General features: G+C 40.7%; 2 protein-coding genes across 2 annotated transcripts in view; both read right to left on the bottom strand.

Annotated features, from left to right (window-relative positions):
• Positions 1-15,336, bottom strand: npc1 (Niemann-Pick disease, type C1). The gene is made up of 25 exons (XM_046409609.1): positions 15,171-15,336; positions 12,782-12,910; positions 12,576-12,682; positions 10,531-10,676; positions 10,265-10,432; positions 9,859-10,108; positions 9,637-9,719; positions 9,103-9,473; positions 8,634-8,860; positions 8,301-8,401; positions 7,726-7,828; positions 7,427-7,616; positions 6,958-7,140; positions 6,674-6,788; positions 6,341-6,468; positions 5,908-6,042; positions 5,690-5,779; positions 5,195-5,385; positions 4,899-5,014; positions 4,427-4,556; positions 4,042-4,227; positions 3,294-3,525; positions 2,283-2,396; positions 1,985-2,147; positions 1-1,885 (listed from the first exon to the last, which is right to left on the bottom strand). The coding sequence occupies exons 1-25, from the start codon at positions 15,246-15,248 to the stop codon at positions 1,803-1,805; spliced, it is 3,819 nt and encodes a 1,272-aa protein (XP_046265565.1). The 5' UTR covers positions 15,249-15,336; the 3' UTR covers positions 1-1,802.
• A 1,352-nt stretch (positions 15,337-16,688) lies between these two features.
• egfra (epidermal growth factor receptor a (erythroblastic leukemia viral (v-erb-b) oncogene homolog, avian)) overlaps positions 16,689-23,750 on the bottom strand; it is a 40,248-nt gene continuing 33,186 nt past the window's right edge. Inside the window, exons 23-28 of the mRNA XM_046409610.1 lie at positions 22,860-23,006; positions 22,603-22,700; positions 22,323-22,490; positions 20,674-20,721; positions 20,471-20,564; positions 16,689-19,080 (exon numbers count right to left, since the gene is read on the bottom strand). Coding sequence (XP_046265566.1) covers positions 18,737-19,080; positions 20,471-20,564; positions 20,674-20,721; positions 22,323-22,490; positions 22,603-22,700; positions 22,860-23,006 — 899 coding nt within the window. The 3' untranslated portion in view covers positions 16,689-18,736. The remainder of the gene's footprint in view (positions 19,081-20,470; positions 20,565-20,673; positions 20,722-22,322; positions 22,491-22,602; positions 22,701-22,859; positions 23,007-23,750) is intronic.

Here is a 23,750-nt window from a genome sequence, read left to right as displayed (position 1 = left end):
TTTGCCTTCTTTTCTTAGAACAATTTAATACATGTTAAAATAGTTAAAATTCTTGGTTCAGACACTTTCATGACAATCATATTCTGTGTTGGAAATTATTTGTTCATGTCAATGCACAGCACGGTTAACAAGCACAATTTGTCAGCTGCTTGTAAACATCAACACAATTCTTCCCTACATTCCATAAAACATTATGGCATCGTAGTGAAAAAAAAAAAGTGGAATGGTATTGTTTCTTTAGAGGTCTCTCTTTAGAGGTTTATACGTCTTGGATAAAATGTTAACATGGTCTCCCAACAATGTCACACTCCTACTCCTAAACACAACTCGACCGGTTATAATCTCAGACATGTGGAGGTACAGGTGATGCATGTGAACACGGCCCTTAGCTACTTCCAAGGGTTTTTTTAAGACAGCAATGTGTGGTATCAAAATGTTAATAGTTAAAATATGACAATAATAATAACTTAAATGTGTGTGAATGAAAAAGTCAGGGATGTACTATTATCCAGTTATTCTACAGTATTCTGTATAGACATACTCTGAATGACAAATGAAAAAAATTTGTCCTGTGTGTGATATTTACAGTTAAATGTAAAGCTTTGTTTCTTCACTTCTTGATGCAACAAATATTTTTTTTTTCCAGTTACTGCATAGTCTCTCATTTACACTTCAATGTAAAACCATTATTAGGATTTACAGCACCCTTTATACCTGGTATCAACATGTACCTTGGCTGATGTCACACAGGGGTTTTCGTGCTTAAGATGCATTAACATAGTTTTAAAATTACATGTCGTAGCAGGTCACATAAATAGCTACAACTATGGACATAAAAGAGCAGGCAGAATGCAGTTTGGAAGACAACATGGCTGACTTTAAAAACGAAATGATGGCCATAAATGCCCTCACAGGTTTCAACTTTGAGGAGGTTTATGTCCACATCCACATAAAAATTGTAACTTTTTGTTTTTACTCTGCTCTCCCAACACTCACAACATGCTCAAAAAAAAAGAAAAAAAAAGAAAAGCCTTTAAACCAAAAATCAGCACTTCAAGTCAAGTTCAAGTCAACCTACAAGTTCTATTTAAAATCTGGTTTGCTGTAGTCAAAAAAATTACTGGGCAAATCATCGCACACTCGATTGTGAGATTAAAATACTACAACAAGCCAGCCTGCTATATAATACAGGGTACAGACACAGTCCCAGATGTCGTACATGTTAATACCAGGTAATGAGAGTCTAGCTTTACTGTTACCTGTTAGCTCCACTATGTGCAAATGATTCATAATATGAAATAGTTCTACGAAAGTCCCATGGAACTAAATGTTAGCAAACAGATATCCTTTTACTCATTGCTTTTGTTCTGGCATACATTGACAAAACTGACCAGCTTTACCCTTTTGAGTTTCCCCAAGATCAAAAAAGCTCATAGCATACGGAACTGACTGTCGGTCAGTCATTTGACTTGGTGGGGGGGTTGCGACTCTCCTACTTCGTTTTCTGTTCAGTGGTAAGTCACTCATGCTTCACGTACTGAAGCCAGACTTGTAATGTAGTGTGAGGTGGGGGAGGAGGGGTCGGGGTCCGAAGTTTTCCTAGGAAAATCAGTAAGTATGCAGCTGGACAAGGCCTCTTGCGCTCCAATTCCCCAGTATATTCCTGAGCTAAACCCGCGCATAGTAATCGCAGCGATGATGAGTGTGTCAGTAATCAGAAACGGCTTGCGCTCACACCCACACAGTCTCTCTGGGACAAATAGTTAGTTCATTGTTCATTGTCCATTGTCCCACATGGCCTGCTAGTAGTTGAGGAGGCGCTCCCTTTCTGTACCAGCATAGCGCTCGTTGGTAGCAAACACCTTCGCTTTGTTCACTGAGGGACCTGTGAAAAAGACACATTTCATTTTAAACCGGAATACATCTGTGATTAAATCATGTGCTTCTGTTGTGTCGTTTCCTTCAAACGTATCACATTACTGACCGATATAACTGAGCAGCACGGGGAGGAAAATCAGGCCGTGTGTGGCCCCCAGCAACACTATGGCCAAGTACATCCTAAAGTAGAAGACCTGGAAGATCTGCGACTTGGAAAGCGCCAGGATTAGGATACCACCAAACTTTGTTAATGTGATCCCACTGAATACCTATGAGAGGGAAACAGCGTCATTCAATGGTCAATTAGATGGTGGCAATAATGGAACCACATTAAAAGCGTGCAAAAACCATTGCTCATTTTTTAAGCCCTCTTGTGAATTTTCAAGCATTAAAGTGAGACTTACAGAGCTGCCCATGTGAGCCAGGGCCTCCTCAGCTCGCTCCACTCTGTTCTTCTTCATGCTGACGGAAAAAGCTCGTACAATATGACTGCAGAACTCCACTGAGATACCACAACTCTGCGGGAGAGGACAGGAAACAAGTCAGCACCCAAACATGAAAATACTGAAATAAAGATCAAATGACTGAAGTCTGCTTTTACTGCCTTGAAATGAATACATGAGGTAAAGGGCAACTTGTTTGAGAAAGAAAGTAAATGCTCACATCTGGGGACACAGTGATATTGCTAGAACAAACACCGTTATGGGACGCTTGGGCCACAAGTCAGACTGTAAGAACGTTCCAAAGCACAAACTCCAATGCACATCATCCACATTCAAACACACAGAAATTAAGCAGCTACCATTAATGACCACTGAACTTAGCCAGCGACTGACTTTATATGTATATACATGTTAACAGGTATTTTAGTTATGCTTATAACACTTTTGATACATTTGTTAATATACTGCACCTTTAAATTTATACATGATGCTAATCTCGCCTTTACAGAGTTAAATTAAAATTACAAAACTATATACACACAAGTATATAAGCTGAACCAGAAAGCAAAATGTAATGGAAAATTACAATCACAATGTAGTGAATAACGTAAGATTTCACCTTTATTTTCACTGTCCAATAATTGGTTTTACTAAAATGCTAAAGCAGAATATTTTTTGTAAGCTCTCTGTTTGTGTTACGTGATCTGATGGAAATAATCCTTAAAACTACAAAAATAAAATGAAAGCTATAAAAAGATGTTCTGAAACCAAACCCATCCTCTCTGACAAGTCTTCCTTCCATACTCATCCTGTCAATCTCAATTTAAAATATGTTTTTAAGTAAGTAATAAGTTTTTCTTGCTTTCCCTACATCTTACTTGAAAGTTGGCCATCACCGTGTTTAGAATATTACTCTGGTGTTCCACCCACTTCAAGTGTAAATGTCAAGTGTGTTTCATGTTGTTTTCTCACCATGACCAGGTTCACCAGCGATACTGCATTGAGGCTGATGCTCCACAGCCACATAACTCCGAACATGTTGACCAGGATCATAGCGATGGTAACGCTGACAAGCACGGCTGACCACATCTCGAAGCCCAACAACACAGTCGACACCACAAATATGGATGCCAGTGACACACTCAGGTTCAGAGCTGTGTCGTACGCAATGGTGAGGTACTGCTCGTAAAACACATAGAAGACGCTGCACAGGAGAAAAATGAATTTCAGTGAACGACCCTGAAGAAAAGTGAACACAACAGGACGTGTAGTCAATACTACGTACCGGGATTCATTTCCTTTTCATATTATGCTCATGTTCTTTCAATAAAAGCTCAGCTATCTGTCAACTTAATATGCACTGCACCACTCAAAAGTTATCTCATTCTAACACAGAGTTAGAGACAGATTATCTAATTTTGTGTCAGCAAAACAAGATTTCTTTGAATACCTGACAGACCTTTGTGGTGGCGTGATTGTTATATGGAGTACTTTAAGTAAAACATCTCCCATAATGGTCTTCATAATGTTTTACTTGCTGTGTGTTTATATATGACCTACTCCCCCCCAACACCCTTGTTAAAACAAGCAAAACTTCAACTACAAGTATTTTACCACGGAAAACCTGTTAACAAAACAGCTAACTATTATATCATAAACAACAAGGTTATACAGCCTATCAAGCAAAGGTGAGCACTACATGCAGTGCAACTAGACTCACCTGTAAGCAAAAACTTTGTGGTCCATGGACTGAGTGATATTATCAGACAGACTTCTGGCCATTTTTAAAGCGTGTATGAAGTCCGTGGATTCTTTCATTATGGTGTGATAAGTCATGAAGTAAGTGGCTCCGACCCCCGTGTTCCCAGGATACAGGTCAACTGCTGTGGCGTAGGCTGCGTGGCCACTGCAGGAGCATGAACACATCGTCAGGGAGATAAAAGAGGGGGAGATAACCAACCACAACGACACTGGTAGACAGTTAAACTCTACAACACACCAGAAACAGATATCAAAAGGGAAAGCACTCGTGGACACGTCATGCGTTTTCAATTAAAAACAAAACAAAACAAAAAAAGACCATTTCAGCAGGGCTCTAAAATTACCCTTTTCCACACTTGACGTTGGGATTGTCTGACAGAAACATGGGCAGAAACCGCATGAAGTCGTCTCCCACTGGCCTCTGCTTCCCGCTGGGTGTCATGGGCCGACAGTGTACACAGCTGGAATTTACCACTGGAAAACAGTGGAGGGAATGTGGTCATCCATTTGACCCGCAAGACAGAAGAAACATACAAATTCCATCCGAGTCAAAGGTATGAACTGAACACAAGTGAATAAGCAAACAAAACTACACTTTGAGTTTTTTGGCGCAAAAAGATATTATCAACAAAGTACCTGCGTCGGCTATATCAACATTTTGGTGACTTTGGTGGGATTATGTCCTTAAATGCTATTTTTCTTCCTGTGTGCTTTGTGTATGAAAAAACTGGCAAACACTGAAGTCAAACAGCAGCTTGGGACAGCAGGATTGTGAGGTAAAGGTTCAAAGCATGTTGACATTGGATAAAAATTTACCCGAGGCATTGCAAAAGGCTCCCGTGGTGTTGTAATATCGACAGCAGGTGGACTGAGGCTTCACCCAGTCGAAGTAGTCATCGAGCCAAGAGGACGGTGTGAAGGCAATGGTTGTGCTGGGAGTAAAAAGAAAAGGGAAAATGAAATTAGATGAGACCAACTTTCATCACCTTTGCGCATTCTGAACTCCCAAGTTTTCAGGTTCTGACTGCCATATTCATCCAAATGTATGTTTGATGTTATTTAAATGAATTAAGTCTCAAACAGGTTCTCAGACAATTTTTCATTTCACTTACTAGTTGCTGATGAGTGATGCCGTGTAGACCTGCTGGACTAGAGAGTTGTTGTTGCAGCCCACTCCTCCACACACAACATTCTGGCCCTCTGGACTGCTGTAGTTGAGACCATCCTCTACCACAAAGTACACCGGAGCTCCAGTGTGGAGATACTCGGTCATGTTCTTAAAGTAATCCAGGACGTACGAGTCCTGGATGGAGAGACAGATCAGATCAGAACAGACCTCCACAAGTACAGGAATGCAAACCAAGTCAGTTATGCATGTTGTGCGGTGGAGACTGTAGCAATAATGTAACGCTATTCATTCAATAATCACATCACACGACACGCAACTGCTTTAGCTTCATGGATGACTGAGAGGAGCAGCAAAAGTACAGATAAGCCCTGCTACGAATATTCAAAGTATAACCATTCTACTGTGCCTACATCTGTTTAAAAAAAGATTCAAGTGATCCATGAACACACAGTCATGACAGAAACCGTACAAGACTCACATCAGGCATGGAGAGCTTCTGGTCCAGTCCAATCTCTACTTTATTCACCACAGCAATACTGAAGGAGAGCATTCCCACAAACACTGCCACCTACACAGAGAGAGAGACAAAAAAATCTGTCTAAATCCATCAACACGTTAGAATAGTACATGACAGGGAAGTTGCTGATGTGAGATTTCTAGAAGCATACGTGCACGTCTGGCCGCTGAGGTACTCACTATGATCGGTCGCACCCATTCTTTGAGGACGAAAGGGGCATAGATTTTCTTGAAAAAGCGGAACAGGAAGCCATCTGTCTTCGTTTCCTGACCTTCTGGCAGCTTCACACAGCAAACAATGTCGAGTCGATTCCCCTTTTGACCACAATAGACATTTGTTCAGATCAAAACTTCGGTCACGTGACACTGAGGTCCGGCAGCAAATTTCTCATTCTAATGCTTTGCAAACTATCAACGAGAGAGGAGCCAAGGCATTCAGTCATTTAAATTAGCTTATTAGATCAGTGAACGGTGGGATGAAAACTCACATCACATATCTGTGCAACATTAAACTGGTGTGGCAGAAAATCCTTTTCAAGAAACCTCACAATCAGCCATCTGTAACCCCTCTAGTGTCATCATTTATGCCACCACCATTTGCCTCAGGTCTCACCTCTTGCCTTCTGGCGTCCAGGCCGAGCAAGCTGACAAAGCAGCTGATCTGCAACAGGAAATCGATAAAAACAGCCAAGCCAGCAAACAGAGAGAATGTCCTCACTGCAGGCATGTTGGACAGGGCTCCTACAGAAGACAAAGTCAACAATTTTATCAGCATGTGACTCACCAGGAAACTGTGACACGTCTTGTGGCAAGAGTGTCAACCCCGTCCACAAAGCCGCTTCTCTTAATTTAAGGGGGAACATTATGCTTGAGAATACACACGGTTCCGTTTACATGGCCTTTGTACATACAGTATAGAGTGTATTGAAGTGCAATCTAAATTTACCCAGGAAGAAGGCCACTGTTTCTGAGAAGGATGAGAGAAGCATGCTTGGGGCAACGTCTCCAAGAATACGACCAATCTGCTGGTGAAGTTCCTCCTGGGGCATCCGCTCATCCCTCTGTTGAGAAATACAAAAGCAAATCACTTTTAGCAGGTTTAACGGCTTTTATTCGCAGCGTGCCAAAAGAGTATTTTCACCGATATTGAGATCTCTTAGAGAAAGACCCACTGACAAAGCAATGGCTAATTACATGACAGTTTTAACAGATTGGGAGAAGGGAGGTTACCTGATATGTCTGTACTATAATAAAGATGTTATCTACTCCAACAGCCAGCACCAGGAAAGGAATGACTTCAATCACAATGAGGGTGAGGGGGATACCAAAATAGCTGAAGATGCCCAGTGAGGAGGCCACCGAGCTGAGCACAATCAGGATACCTGCTATGCCAAGAGATATCTTTGAGTCCACCTGTATGGACAAAAAGACAGACCATCAGTTCTGTTCTGCCCCTTAGCTGCTCACATTTGCTCGCATGGGAGGAAGTTGTCAGACATGTTAAGCTAGTTTTGCTGAATCTAAACAAAGCAATTTGTCAGTCTCTTACGTAACAGACAGAAACACTGCGCAATGTGTAAAACTATTTGAGATGGATTGTGTTAACAGCTGGAGATATAAAAAAAAAAGAAAGAAAAAACCCTGATGCCTTGTACAAAAAAAGACGATGACGACAATGATTTCGTGCTTAGGCTCTTACCAGCAGTCTCCTGAAGCTGTGGATGTGACCCAAGGCCAGGGAGATGTAGATGAACATTATGACATAGCTGATTACTATGGTGTTGATGTCACTGTTGCTCTCTCTGTCGATTTCATCTTCAATACTCCTCTCTGCACTAAAGGCTATGGTCAGGTTGGGATTTTTGAAGTCCTTCATGAACTTGATGAATCTGAATGCACATACAAAAATTTCTATAAGCACATGCACCGTTAACAGTGATTTTTACTAACAAAGAAGAGCTTTCTCCAATTCATTTTACAAACAGATAGAAGTCTCACTCTTTCTCCCATGCCAGAGCTTTGCCCAGCCTGACGGTGTCGTTCAAGAAGTTATTGAGTGGGAAGGTGATTACTAGAGCTGTGGCATTGTTGTAGTTGGTTGCTGTAAAGCAAGAAAAAAAAATACATTCACTGTTAAAGTGCAGCCATTACTTAAACAATACTGTTATCAACAACATTAATAAATATTACATAATATATAACAGGAAGTTACAGCTTACAGATAAAGCATTCACGTGAAGACAATCATTTCTCAAAAAAGCAATGTCTGCCTCTTTGATAGGTGGTCGTGTTTGGTTGTCATAGCTCTCATGATAATCAGAAGAACAGGTGAGCACTTTTGGTTTTATTCACGTCATAATCATACTTTACATTACTGATAACCTTTTGGATTAATATTGCCACACATAACAGGCTACATACAAGAAGTTCAGCATCCAGGAGGGCAGATTCGTTTTCTTAGCGCAGTAAAAGAATCTACAGAGAGGTGGTAAACAGATTATGTACCAGATATAAATCGCTAAACTACCAGCGGTTTCTACTTCTCTTCCCACTAAGTGTTAATGCAGTCTCACCATCATAACCCCCGAGGGCCAGCCAAGGGAAGATGGGGCCGCCAAAGGTGCCTAAACAGGGGTCATGGAGGAGAGTGGTGTCATTGAGGGATGCTGGTGCACTGTGGAGGAAAAGACCCACACAGTTACAGCCTGAAAAGCCTGTCATTATCTGACTGTACTGTATCAAACAACAACTGCTTAACAACCAATGAGGAAGTATGATTGAGTTATTTTAAGAAGACACTTTCACGCACGGTTTCTCTTCGAAAATAAAAATGCAGTCATCTGGAGAAAACAGAATGTGAGCTGTAAGTGTCAGGTTTCAACACTTCGACAGGGCAGCAAAAGTACCTGACACAATAGAGGAAGTGACTGTGATAGTTGGCATAGACGTAGAAGTCGTCTCCAATGCTGTGGTCCAGCACAGTGTGGCTGTTCTGAAAGTAGTTGAGGACACTCAGGATGGTGCAGTTGTCATTGAATGGGGACAGTGGAGCTAAGCAAATATCCTTCAGGGTGACATTGTGGTCCTCGTATGTGGCCACAAGGCTTTCGATGTCGAGCTGAAGATCCAGAACCTGGAGAGTTAAGGTTGGAAAAAATATAAGTAAAAAAAGACAAAAAAAAAACAACAGAAAAGAAAACAAAAGGAAAGAGTGGAGAACCGATAAACCACAATTTAAGAGATGCAGCTGTTCTCTGCTTGCAAAGTTTCTATCTCATCCGGTAACAAAAATAATACATCTTAATACAGAACATGCAGTGGCTCCAATGACAAACTGTTGCTAATCTTCACATTTTATCTCTCCCACTACCTCACCTGGTGCAGGATGTCTTTGCTCAGGATGGCTCCAAATGGGACATCTGATCCTCCAAAGTATGGGGAGTAGATGTCAGTGTAATTGAGAGGGGTGGTTATGATGAGCTGCACAGTTCTAAAGAAGGGTCCAAAACGGCTGTCAAAATAGTTCTTCTCTTGGCGAGCCTGGCTAGTGGGAGATGACCACAGCTCAACAGGGTCTGTGGTGATGCGCATGTAGACCAGGCCCCCAGAAGAGGCAGCCACCAGTATCAGGCTGCCCAGTATGACCAGAGAGGGATACCGCACGCAGAAGGATCCCCAGGAGCTAAAGAGGGTCCGCAGAAAATTCTCAAAGCGTTCGCCAAATGTTTCACAGCATGATGAATTTGCTAGGAGGACAAAAAGGCCGACAGTTAGTTGAAGTCATGCAGCAATGATGCAACAGTCATTAAACAATGTCATTGTGCCTTAAGAGCAATTCAATTACTGACACGCCAAACTGAGTACACAAAGAAGACAAACTATTTCACTTGTTATTATGCAATATGATACCTTGATTGGGGTTATCACTGTTAAGAGACAGCGGGTTATTGCTGTCCAAAATGGGGCCATACTCCGACATAATGGTCCGTTTCCTGCACGCACAAAGAATCACACAAGTTGATTTGATATTGATGCCTAAAGCAAGCACTAGAACCACCTCGTTTTCCACACTTGATGTGGGTTTTGTAGGTCTAACACATGAACATCAACCAGAATATGTGAGTCCTTTACCTGTAACACCAAGCTCCCAGCACAAGTCCAACAAAGATAAGCAGGAAGGCCATGTAAGAGATCCACATGATGACAATCATGGCATCAATGCCAAGGATTGTCCAGGGAGGGGGGAGAGGGGGAGGTACAGGTTTGGGGCCGCAGGCCTTTGCGCAGTCCTGACAAGAGCAGGGACCCGAACCGTCCTCCAGGCCCTCTGTACAGGCATATGTCTTGTTGTTCATGGGAGTGTAACCACTCACTGGGACATCTAAAGCAAAGCAACAGCAAAGGTGACTTAATCATACAGAGAGCAAAAGATGTAGTCAAGGTATACATCTATTCATGTGCATAAAGGAAGAAGTAGGATTGTTTTTCTGCAGCAGAATTATGACACAATATACAATTGCACTACAGGTTTATTTACCTGAGAATATTGGGATTATAGGAAAGGGAGTCTGTCCGTTGTCAATACTGAACATATACTGGATCCAGTTAGTAGCATTGCAGTCCTTTGCATCCTTCCCACACAGCAGCGATAAGGCTTTCACGTTACTGGACGGCGCCTCGACATCCTTACAGGCATTGTACATGGCTGAAAAAGCCCAGTTTTACTATTTCAGAGAAAATTTCAAGATTGCCAAAAAAGGGGTGATGCTGTTTTTCCATAGCTAACTCAGCATGTGGACTTACCATTAGCAAACGTCTGTCCAATATAGTACTGCACTTCCACTACATTGGTCCCGTTGAACTTGGTGGCATTCATGAACTGACTCTGGAGGGGGCTGCATGTCAGCTCACAGAACAGGTTCATCAGATTGAAGAAACAGGCGGGACACCTGTGCACAGACGCAGTGAGTGTGACTGGCAGAATTTCAAAAAAGAAAGGGATCACTGAATAGGCACAAGAGGCATTTAAAACCTGGGTAGCTGCAGGCCAACCAAGACATGGTCCAGTTTTTGAACACAAAATATCTACTACTTCAAGATATACTATACTACAATATGTTTTATTTGAAAAAAATGAGCAGGCAATGAGAGCTGATTAACTAGCTAAAAAAACAGTCACATAATAATGTTATTGGGTTCTGGAAGGAGGTGAGAGCCCTCAATAATTCCAAAGCATCTTTACCCTGCACCTAGCCAGCATACTCTAAAGTTGCTGGAGACTATACTGCTTGATAGATTAATCAAAGTCATTAATTCTTCACATAATCAATTTGGCTTTAAGCGTAACCGTGACACTGACTTGTGTATTTATGCTCTAAAAGAAATTGTGAGTAAGTGTAAAAAACAGAATTCGTCAGTTCTCAAGTGTTATATTGATGCCTCCATGGCCTTTGATCGAGTTAACCATAAAAAAACGCTCACTAAAATGGTTGAAAGAGGTGTGCCAGTATGCATAGTGAGGGTGCTGGCATATTGGTATGCCAATCAAATGATGCAGGTTAAATGGGGACACAGTGCGTCTGCCCCATTCGGTGTGAGCAATGGTGTCAGATAGGGAAGCATATTGTCCCCTTTTCTCTTAAACCTGTACATGGACGATCTATCACGGCAACTCACCGCCTGTAATACTGGGTGCATGATTGGTAACAAAAAAGTAAACCATCTGATATACACGGATGATTTGGTTATTTTTTCCCCAAGCAGTACTGGTCTCCAACAGCTGCTGAATGTCTGCTCGGTATATGGTGCTTAACACGACATAAAATATAACGCCAGCAAGAGTTATGTCCTTATTTGCCGCACTAGAGAGAGAATGTTCCTGTTTTTAAACTGTCAAATAATAATATCGCTCCTTGTAAAAAAAGTCAAACAGACAGATGACATGACAGATGATGATATTTAAAGGCAGGGCTGCAAACTGTATGTGCAGACAAATACTCTTGCTCGCAGGTTTCATTCGTGTACAGATGATGTCAAAATATTTCTGTTCAAAGCGTACTGTACACCTCTGTACACCGCTTACCTGTGGGTCAACTAGAAGAAAGCAAGCATGAAAGGTTGCTTATAAGACCTCGATGGTTGAGTGCGAGCAACATGTTTGTAAATGCACGTGTCAACACCCTTAACGCTGTACTCAGAAACCATATGTATAGATTTACTGTATGTGTCGGCTTGATGCCTCAGAGAATCATGTAATTAATAGTTTGACCCACACCAACTGTAGCTCCATCAGGTATCAACCTCTGTTCTGGAAACACTGGCACAGTATTCTCTTTAACTTTATAGTATTTTAACTTTTGATATCAACTATGCAATTTTTAATTATTTATTTGTTCCTTTTCTTAGCTCTGTTCCCTTTTATTGTATGTGTTGTGTGTTGATTGTTGTGTTCATTTTGCATATGGACCTTGAGTCTGAAATAAAGACATATATATATATATATATATCATTAAACAAGTTTAACAGACTGTAACAGTTGCAAGGGAAAAAATGAGGCAACAACAAATGAGAAAGCGAAGTAAATGAAATGCACAAAAATAAGAAAACACGACAACTTCATCAAATCATACTCATTTGGAATGTGAGCCAGCCTGTCTCTAGCCCATTATTTGGAATGTGGAAAGCTGAGGCTTGCATGTTAGAACAGCATACAACATCTGAGCAGCGCATATACTGATGGATTTAAAAGGACAGATACTCTTTGTGTTCAGAATCAGAAGGGGAATGATAACACCCTTCCAAGATGCATGTCATGTGCTTCATTAGTTAGTTAAAACTGCAGTGCATACCGAGACAGAAACTGGAGGGGCAGCTGGAGACTTCCTTTGAGAGTGCGCAACTGGTCGACATCACAGCAGAGGCTTCGGTTTCCATAGTCATATCCAGGACAAAGCTCCTGCATGCAAACAAAAACCAGGTGACTTTGAATACTTTGATATAATTTTTCCACAGTCCAAAATAAAGCATGAGCACCATTACAAAAGCCTGCATGTACCGTGAGCAGGTCATAACCCTCAGATTGCAGTGGGCGGGCAGGACCAGTGTAGTTGCAGTTGTACTTTTTTCCAGGCACCTTTTCAGACTCCCCACACTCACCATACCACACACAGTGCTGGGCCTCAACCTGACAGAAAGACAAGAGAAACACAGTGATTGTTTGTACAGTGCACGAACAGACCCAATATTTTTGGTTAAATCAAATGTAGTTTCTTCGACACCTGCTGCTATTGACATTTAGCGAGAAGAAGAACAAGGTCTTGCCAACAAATCAAAAATAGCCCAAAAACTGAGTTCCTCAAAAGACAACAGTGGATCATGTGATTTAGTTTTTGGCTGTTAACATTTGACCATCTGATCTGAGGTTAAAGCCGTATCTTTTAACCTTGAGGTTTTTTTTTACTTGCCAGGCTAAACCTTTGGACTTGTTTCATATCCTGTGTTTCTAGTATCATGTACTTTGTAAGTTTGAAGATAAAAAAATCACTTGTGCACAATTTCTTTCTCTACAATCTTGCATTTCAAGAGTAGATCTTTAAACTGACGTTGAAGTCAAATGCCAAAAAAGAAGGCCTTAAAAAGGAGAACTGTGGCCAGATTTCTAAGGCAACACAACAACTTTCAACTGCTGTGGTTGCAACTCAGATCAAATGATTCACTGGAGAATTTTTTTTTTTACTTAAATCTGATAAGTTAAATACAACAACGTACAGTTATCATTGTCTACAAATGCTAAATAAAGGAAAAAATAAATGACAACTTTCAACTATTACTAATTATAGCTTCAGCTGGCAAAGTTTTGCAGGATCTGTCTATTCTGCATCAGAGCTCTCACATGTCCTTCATTGGGAGGGCTGATTTAAGGAAGTTAATTCACTTACTCACACACTATTTTGTGAGTAAGACCAGTGTCACACTATGTGCTTGTGTCTTGTGGGTCTGAGTTCACTGGCAGCCAAATGTCAAATGTCTTCAGTCTTCTTCTTCAGTTGGAGGCCAATACTCAAACTATACAAACTTTTTGTCCTTTTGCAAGACTAGCGTGGGATCCACAAACCCACGGGTTTGTTCAGAGTTGTTCAAAGAAATCTGTGAAATATTTTCTGCTGCAGTCTCCAAATATCATCATTTTTATTCATCCCAGATTCTTGCTGTTTCTTATCTTGAGACAGTAATGATTTAATCTGATGTAGGCTTCTGCATAGGTTCAAAGTAGTTATAAGCATTGCAGTACATTGACCTAATTACCTTGTGAGTGACTGATGACAACTGAGAGAGTGCTGAACTACGCCTGATTCAATCAAATCAAATGGACAAAGCAGGGAAATGACATCTTCACTGGAAATAGCTTTAACTGACAACTGTACTGCATAATCTATGGTGTCTTTATGAAGAATAACATTCTTCTAACAAAACAAAACAAAAATATAGAAAATATAGTTAAAAATATAGAAAAGGTGGCTCTAATATACTAATCCTGAATATATATGCCACCTTGAATTTCCCTTGGGATCAATAAAGTATCTATCTACCTATCTACCTATCTCACACCTTACATTCGTGTGGTGGGAATCTTTTGTTGTAATCATTAATATCACCAAGGAGTGATTTTGGTATAGTATTCTGTTCTTTCCTCTTGTTATTTCTAATTATGTACTTACTTGCTAATGTATTACTTATTACTATAACTATGTGCATTCTTATTCCCATCCTTTAGGTAACGCAGTTGCCTTATATGTTTTATCACAATTACTACATTATATGAACGCATGATAAATCCAAGTAAAAAGATAATTTCAGCCATACAAAGTCTAATTAATTCAGTGTTAGCTAAAGTTAGCTAACTATCTAGCTGCCAACACAGCCTACGTCTGTTATCTAAATGACTTGCTAACGTTGCTGCGTCCAGGGCTTCTCAGCATTTGTATTTCAGCTTTGTAAGACACAACATGACTGGAATACATTTCTTTAAGTTTTATGCTGATACCCAGTTCAAATATGGTGGCGTTTTCGATCTGTCAAAACGTGACATCACGAAACTGCTTTCGACTCAGGCTGAATCCAGGTAACAACCAGTATCAACAACACCCGGCTCTGAGGAATGTCAAAGCTAACGCTAACATTTTGTATCACACACTTTGGGTTATCGCAAACATTAAGAGGCTGGTGCGGTTTCCAGCTAGCAATAACGTTTGAGCCTCTGTCAAGCCAATTGGCTAAAGCTAATTCACCCGGGATAAAAAGAGCTATAACCTTAAAAAGCTAAACTAACCTGTTAGTTTGGTTTACCACCTTACCTAACCACTTCATAAACATCACACTAGCAAGTGTGATCCGAGCTGAGTCACGATTTAGCCACGGAAGCAGAAACGTTAAGTTGCACTTACCCATCGAAAATGTCCCTCTGACAGGACTATGATTAAGAAAAGTATACATAAAATGTTTCTCCCTGGTAAAACTCCCATCCTGCTTACTGAAGAGATCGAAACGAACTGACACAACGGGCAAAGTTTCACATATCTTGTTGATGGTTTCTTCTTCGTCGGATTATTTGTTTTGGGCGGAGAAAAGTGCTGCCACCAAGTGACAGTGAGGTCGCACTACACCTAAAAACCATAGCCACGTTAGTATTTGACAACCTCTTGAAACTTATTTTATCAGCCAGCTCTTTAATATGAACTATTAGGTCATTGCTCTAGTTTTCTGAAAGCATTGAAATGTATGTATAAAGTATAACATATCAGACTTTGTCAGGGATAGAACTATAAAGCGCTGAATTTATTTCAATTGTTGTCCCTAGTGTTTACACAGTCCACCTACCCCTATCAAGTTGGAGCAGGGCATTCACTGTCTGATATTGAGAAAGAGTAGTAAATACACTCTGAAAAGTTAGAAACTGTGAATCACATGAACAAACAATCTCTAATTTTTCCTTATTTTTTATCATAAAAGACAACAGTTACACAGCTGATGATTCAAACTTCAATGTAACAAAAAGCAAATGTAAGCTATGCAGATCCTTGAAGGGAAATTATTTCACTAAATTTCACCTGCATATTGAAAGAAAACCAACTAATTAAAACTTGAACTCATAAAAACCAAAATCCCAAACATTAGCATAACCTAATGCTTCAACTCACACATTTCTAAAACCTTTCTGAGACTGGACATAACCCTGATCCCTAACCCCTAAAACAAATTTATCAAATTTAACCCTAACATATTAAATAATGTTTTTTCAACCAAATGAATAAAATCTGACACCTAATTTAACCATCTTTAACTTAACCACTCCTAATTAACCAATTCTGAAATTGGTCAAAATCTGCTGTGTTGGCTGCAGCTCATTACATTTGAAATGTTCTCCCCTCAGGTCAACATTTTAATTTCTCAAATCCTCTTCAGTCCTGAACACAGCAGACAGCACCATATGTTGCCCCAGTAATTATTTAAATGCATTACTCAATGTTCCTCTAGTTTAGAACAGACTGAATAGATTATAGAAGTGTTAATCTCCTTACAAGTTTAACTGTCTAATCAGCAACGTAAAGGCAGATTTAGGAGAATAAAAACCCAGAGCTCACCTTTAATCTCCCGAGAACAAAAAGCCACTGTTTTATTCAGTGTCCGGCAAATATAATGTGGTTTTGTCCTCTAACGTTCAATCAGGCTCCTTTTATCTCGCGAGCGGTGGTTTCAAAGACACATTGACCCTCACACACTCCAAGCTGTTTAAATTTGTTTCCTGAAGGCAGTTCATCAAGTTGTTACTTGAGGAGCTGCAGGCATTCAGATTAAAAGACTGAGCAGATGAGTGAATCCTTGCACTCTCAGTCCTACTTCCTCTATCATACAATTGACTTGTTAAAGCTGTGACAGGAAAAAAAACAAACAAACAAAATGTATTTGTCTGTAGAAAAAAAAAAGATTTATTCATTTTCACTTCTGAATGAAATAATCACAATTCAGGATTAAGTGCATGTTCACATATGATGTGACAAAACTGTGTATTGAGTATAAATTATAGGTGACTATTTTGGAATATGTTGCAGCATAATCACTGTTTTCTGTACATGTACCTGTGTAAAATCTGCAAAAGTAGTCGTACAGGTTGCTACAATAGTATGTTCACTTAAAACTAGGAATAATATTGGAAAAGTTAATGCTCTTGAAAGAGTGCAAGACTTTAAAGCTAGGAGCAGATTCGCAGATATGATGTCAACCCCGTGTGAAACAACAGACTACACTTTAGCTTTAAAAAAAACAACAACAAAAAAACGACACAAAAACAAGGAAATGTCTACAGCTAATAATACAGACACATTAGACCACAGACATCAGCACATTCCTGGTTTGTGACTTGATATAGAGCCATTCAAATAAAACAATTCATGTTTACGGGGGGGGGAAACTACATTATATAGACAAAAGTATCAAGACACACCTCTTTATGGGGCTGTTTTTCAGGGGTTGGCCCTTTTGTCCAATATCAGTGGCTGACCTCACAAATCCTCTTCTGCATGAATGGACAAAAATTCCCCACAGAAACACTCTAAAATCTTGTGGAAGAAAATTCCCAGAATGGTGGAAGCTGTTACAGCTGCAAAGCAGTTTATCTATTTAGAATGTGATGCCATTAAAGTCCCTGTTGTTGTAATGGTCAGGTGTCCCAGTACTTTTGTCTATATAGTCTTCTTCCAATCTAAAACTCCAAACAAGTTACTTACATGACCTAAGACAGTTCAACCAGCATTTTTACAAGTGAAAAAACATAGAAATCATGAAAACTTTATTCAGGCGCATTACGAAGTGACAGTTTTAATCCCTCTACTGTTTTGCAGCTTTTCAGTTTTGCTCATATTGAGCGTTGATCAGTAAAAAAGCAGATGAGCTGTGAGTGCCATCAGTGTTACAAAAGATACCATCTGTGAAAAGTAAACAGTGAAAACGCTTCCTGGGTACACTAATGTGCCATTCTGATATAAAGCTCAGAGTTTAGCTAACTTTCTAGGTCCACATAAGTATGCATAATGCTACAGCATGGCTGCAAGTTTTCAGAATATGACCACAATCACATTTATTTACCATTACATTCTCTACATAGTTAAGTTGTGATATCACCAGGGGATACAGGAAACTCGTCTTTCAGTTTAAGACACACAGCAACCAGAACCGTCTTAGAACATAAAGGTAACATATTTAAATGTTACAATTCAACAGTTCTCCCCTTTACTTTGACTATACATTCTATACATTGGAACGCTATGCTTCCGCATTGACTCATCCTTCAGGATGAGTGTCGTCAGGTCTCTGAGGACTTCGACAGTCAAGCCACCGTTTACTCCCCAAACCTCCCTTTTATCATGTTGACTTAGAGCAAAATGTTCTGAGGCTTCACAGCAGCGTCCAGTGAACGCACCACTGTGTGTTTAAACTCCAACATATCAATACCGTTCACTGACTGTGTATCCGACTTGTGGTTCTACAACACATGTACCTCGTTGCGTTTTGGCTTGAGCTGCCAGTTTCTGTTCATGGCAAGAGTTTCTGCTTCCTCAAAAAATTGGAGGAATTTACATCCTTTTAGTAGCAGTCTTTTTTCCAGGATAGACGTTCACTTTCTGACCGGGATTGCAACACATATTTATCTAGTCCAGCAATTCTCAGGTCAACTGAGTCATGTATGTGTCAGCTTCAGTCAAGCTTTCATCGAGAAAGAGTCATTTGTAGTTTGGAGGTAAGGTAAAAACAGTTCTTTGGGAATGAGAGGGGTTTCTGCATGCAAACAACACAGGAAGCTGCATTAAATGTCACTTGACTCCCTAAGACAGGATACAAATTATATAATAACTGATGGTACCACTTAACTATGCTTTCATAGCCAAGACATCAATGCATTTTCTCAGTGGAGCAGAAATCAGTCTCAGATTTTTGGTCTGTATCCACTAAGTCCTCAGTCTGGGCCCAGGTACTCTGAATTCTCCGCTGCTGGGATGTGTCCATTTGTGTGGGTCTTGAAGTGGGAAGTGAAATCCTGTTGGTAGTCAGGGTTGTCTATGCTATTTTGGAGCTGGCATTTCTGAATGCTGTGGACCTTTCCATTGGACGTGAGTGGGAGGATGGCGGGGGACGGGAACTCGTTGAGGTACTCGGGTCCGTTGGCCCCGTTTTTAAAGCAGTTCAGGTACTCTGTCTCCGTGTCATCTGAAGAGATGGTGGGAAGGATGGTGCGCGGGGGACCAGGCTGCTGGTAGATGGGATTCATCAAATCAGAGAGTCCGTTCTGGTTCATATAGTCTGTAAGAAAGCCAGTGACATTAGCAGAGACACTTGCTTTTCCTCATCAAGTACACACACAGTTAAAGCAGAATTCAGCAGGTCATTCGTAAAACTGAATGGTGGTATCGCTTGTTTAGTAGCAGTATGGCAAAAAATCTGCATTTCAACCTGAAGGCAACAGGAAGAGTTTGAATGAAGTAGATGTTTATGACGGAAGATCTAACAACAAGATGCTATCAAGATGCATTATGGGAAATGTGGGATCCAGTTTGTGGATCTTAAGTGTAAACCTGCCATGAAATCACCTATTGGTTTGGCATTACGGCTATAGCCAAGTGACCACATTTGGACGAGACGGTGGAGAATCTGTAGTTCTGCAAGGCTACGTCTCTCTGTGCAGATCGGATCTGCTGGGAACTTGAGAACACGCGGTGGTATTGAGTTGTCAGTCACAAGGCAGCCGTGCCATCAAGCATGCTCGGTTTTATAGTCTCTTTTACTCTAAATTAGACAATAATTTACAAAATGAACATCATGCTTGTATTTGAGAAGACTTGAAACCCGGCGACTGAGACCATAAACTCATTATGCTTACTGAGGCAATAAATCAAATAAGAAGCAGGGCCATTTTCTCATAGGCTTACATCCAATCTGTCTTTTGCAACTAGTGGAGAGTCCCCTTGTTGGCCATTAGAAAGAATGCAAGTTTAAGGCACTTTTCAGACCAGGAAGCTCTGGTTACTATTTGCACAGTCTAGCGTATGTTGGAGCTCAGTCCTTACCAGGACCTAAAATTCAGGATATCTGGACCTCTGCCACATCAGATTTGACCAGTCTTTAATCTGTCTCTTGCAAATCCCAAACTTTAACGAAAGGCAATACTAAATCAGTAGAGTACACATTTAATATCAGCAGGCTGTGAAAATCAAAGTCATATCTTCATCATGTGGCAATACAGTTGTCAAGAGGGGCTGTTAGGTGTTCTCAAAAAACGTTGCATTCATCAGCTATGTTTTCCACAAGATTAAAATCAAACAGTAAGTAAGCCCTGATGTTGCAGCTCTGCAGCTGACTGTTGTGAGAGTTTTCATAAAGGCAAAAAATATCTGTGCATGTTGTTTTAGAAAATCTAATACAGGGACAGGAAATACACTGATGGCAATAATACATGTACTCTAAGACTAAGATTTATGTACTAATGGTACTATAAAAGCATGGGAAGAAAGACTACACCAAATAATAGCTGGCATATGTTGTTCAGCTGGATCAGCAGCGTAATAACTAAAGCAATATGCTTCTTGTCCACAAGATGGCCCCCCTTCTTCACTGAGCTAAACACACTGACTGTAGAGAGCTCTCATTTAAATACCATCAAAAAGTGGCGGTTTTGAAGATGCAGGATACTTGCCTGGAGATGGCTGGAAGGCGTCATCTAAAAGTGTGTTGGTGGGGTCAGGAACATAACGGAGAAGAAAGCTTCCATCTTTGCTTGGTATTCCGCTCTGCAAAAAGGACAGTTGTTTTTTTTTTGTTTTTGGCTGTGACACTCTCTGCAAAAATCACACAGCACAAAGTCATTTTGTGCAGTTTAAAGGACTGATTTTATCTTACCAATAAGCCATTTCTGCTGCTGAATGTTCCAATGCTACTGCTGAGGCTCTGCAAAATAGACAATATAAACTTGAGTTTATGTCTCATGATGACACAGCACATGCAGAGCAGGAAATTGTGTTTTACAGATCCTTAACATATCTGAATATGCCCTTAATATGCTCACAAAGCAAACATCAAGTGAAGTAAGATTTAAAATGCAGATAAACAGGCAGTTTCAACATGATGCACAACACAAAGGTGGTCTGCTGTGCCCAATGTTGGATGTGGCAAATCCTTCATTTTTGTTGCCTTTCACTTTTGTTGTCTTTAATTCTGACTTTCTTCTTTTATTTATAGTTGTATTCTGGAAGTGAGTGTGTTTCTTTTGGTCCCTGAGACTTATTTTAAACATCTCAGGGGATGAAAGGTTCCCTTTTAATAGTGATAGTAATGTGCTTTTATGGCACCCAAGGAACCGCAGCTGTCATCTCAGTACAAGATGATTAGGATCAAAATAAAACGTCCACCAAGCAGATTCATATTCATTCAGGCAATGTGACAAGCTTTGTTGTGTCTGTCAGAGTCTCAAGTCAAAGGACTGGGAACAGCGTTATAACCATGGAAACTGGGTGAATACAGAGAAGAGAGTGACAGCTGTGCCAATGCAATTACTTTCTACAAGAAAAGGAAATTAAACACGCTGAAGGAGCTACCATCTGTAAAAAAATGTCTTAACCCAAAGTGGGCCATGCCCCAACCGTGATATTACAAAAGCAGGCTTATGCTGAGCTTTTGTTGGACAAAGATTTTAAAAAGTTCCCCTGGTTGCCTGCAAAGGTAATCAAACTTTAAAGCTCATATGAGCTAACCAGGCTGTCAGTGGCCGTCAATGATCCCAGGTAAAAAGAACCAGACCCACGCATGGCCTTCACTGAGCCTGAGGTAGAAGAGTTCTGCACATTCACATCTCATCAATCAAAGGGCACCTGGGAGGAAATGTGGGAGAAGGGATGATGATGAGGAGGAGGAGGATGAGTGGGTAGGGGTCAGGAAGAGGAGATACAGTCCCAGTGGTGACTTTTAACAGAATGAGGGCAAATGAGGTCATCATGGTTCAGCCCGGGTACGAATGGCCTCTTAAACGTAGAAAACTCTCCACAACATATGATCACCTCGATTCAGTTTAACAGTCGCTGTTCTGCTTCTGCTATTTAAGTGCTAGAAAAATGTCTCCCATTTCCCAAAAGGACACATAAAATAGCACAGTTAAATGAGTGCACTGTGGTGAACGGCTGCACTGCTGGCCCATGTTGTGCAGTTTCTTAATCAATTAATGTTGCTTTTTCTGGAAAACTTCACTCTGCCTTGGACTTCTCTTTGATTTTCTTTGAGATATTGGATCATTTTAACATTTATTGCAATGGAGCCATGTGAGAAATTTAGAGAGAAAAATGGATTGGAGGAACCCGTAGACACCTGAAATGTAACCGTGACTAAAAAAGTCAGAATCCAAAAAGGGCAGAAACTACTGGTTTAGTCTTTTAAAAGCTTGTTATGTAATCAGCATAGAACAGCATAGAATTGTCATCATAACATTAACTAATAAACAAAATCACCAAATGAATGCAGTGGGGTTGAAATGGTATTTTCTATATGAAGCAGCTTACTGTAGAGTGAAGCAGCGGGGTTTGGGAGGTGCTCGGGCTGCTGAAGAAACCGTGTTGTGGCACCAGGTACTCGTCTGCATCCACCGCGTCCTCCATGTCCTCCACACTGATCAGACTGCGGAACAGTTTGGTGTCTGAGGGACTCTGCAGGTGCATCGCGTCATCACCCTGGAGCACAAACACAATTAACCTGGTCAGCTTCGTGTGTCCAATAACTTCCTACAATTCATCATGAAATAAACTGAAGATTTACAACTGTTAGACCTGAGGTAAATCACACCTGAATGACCAAATAACGGGAAGGATCCCGAGCCATCTTCGTAAACTCAGCTATTAGTTCACGGAAGCGAGGTCGGCTATCTGCATCAATCATCCAGCCTGTAAAGACAGATCATCGGGTGTCATTATAAGACAAGAAGATAAGATGGAACTTTAATACTATCTGTGGGGAGATGACCAGATGATGATCTGAAATGAGCAGATTCAAAAGGGAAACACTGTGTAAACGCACTTTGCAGAAGGTTTAACCAAGCTTACATTTCACCATGATCATGTAGACATCTATGGTACAGATTGGTGGTTGAGGCAGTCGCTCCCCTTTCTCCAGGACTCCAGCTATCTCACTGGCTGGGATCCCATCATATGGTTTAGTCCCAAATGTCATCAGTTCCCAAACTGTTACACCTAGAGAAAGGAGGACAAGTGGCATACATCAGTCTGATGACGAGCTGTCACACGCTTTGTTTTGCTCCCAATAAAAGAAAAGAAATGAGAGTGACAGGATGGAAGCTTTTCAAATAACACAGAGTGTCAAAATAGAAATGTTGACAAATTGGCTCTGCTTGCAGGAGTGGGAGTGAAGCGGGATGCGTATCTGTGCTGGAGGAACTGAAGAAGGGAAAAGGAGGAAAGGAAGCCCGTCATTTCTGCCAGGGCCTACTGATGCTTTTCCCATATTGAGCGGAAGGCATGATCAAACCCTCAAGAAGAGATTTGGAAGCTGGCCCACACAAGAAAGCTGTGCGTAGGCATCTGTGCAAATGTGTGCTCCCGGGCTGGAAGAAAGCTTTATTCGGGCTGTGCCAACAGTCTCTTCTGACATGATATTGTCCATCTGAGACTGCGGGTGTGTAGGTGTGTGCTACCAGTGTCCTAAAATTGCAGATGCTAGCAAGATGTTCTCCCTTCTCTTTTTGTGTTTTAAAATGTTGACAAGCCTTATTAAATCCACAAACAGCATCGTAACTGAATCTTCAGAACATCCTCCCTCTCTGTGCCTCACCCGCTGTTAAAACACTTTATTTAGCAATGAATAAATCTTTCTCCCATGAGACTGTCACCAATATATCTGAGGACAGAAGTACTGCTGTTTTACATATCTGAAGTTACACAAGGATAAAAGCTCAATCTACATCGCGAACAGGGTTC

This window comes from Scatophagus argus, chromosome 13 (assembly GCF_020382885.2).
Source record: "Scatophagus argus isolate fScaArg1 chromosome 13, fScaArg1.pri, whole genome shotgun sequence".
Classification (NCBI taxonomy): Eukaryota; Metazoa; Chordata; class Actinopteri; family Scatophagidae; genus Scatophagus; species Scatophagus argus.
Note: the sequence above shows the minus strand (reverse complement) of the source record. Positions and strands in the feature narration are given on the sequence as shown.

Excerpts from the sequence above, each read along its gene's own strand:
- npc1 (XM_046409609.1), bottom strand. The coding sequence starts at position 15,248 with ATGGGAGTTTTACCAGGGAGAAACATTTTATGTATACTTTTCTTAATC. Across the intron at positions 8,402-8,633 it reads CACTTCCTCTATTGTGTCAG|TGCACCAGCATCCCTCAATG; the intron begins GTACTTTTGCTG and ends TTTCCTCCACAG. Across the intron at positions 2,397-3,293 it reads CGCTGGTGAACCTGGTCATG|AGTTGTGGTATCTCAGTGGA; the intron begins GTGAGAAAACAA and ends CCTCTCCCGCAG.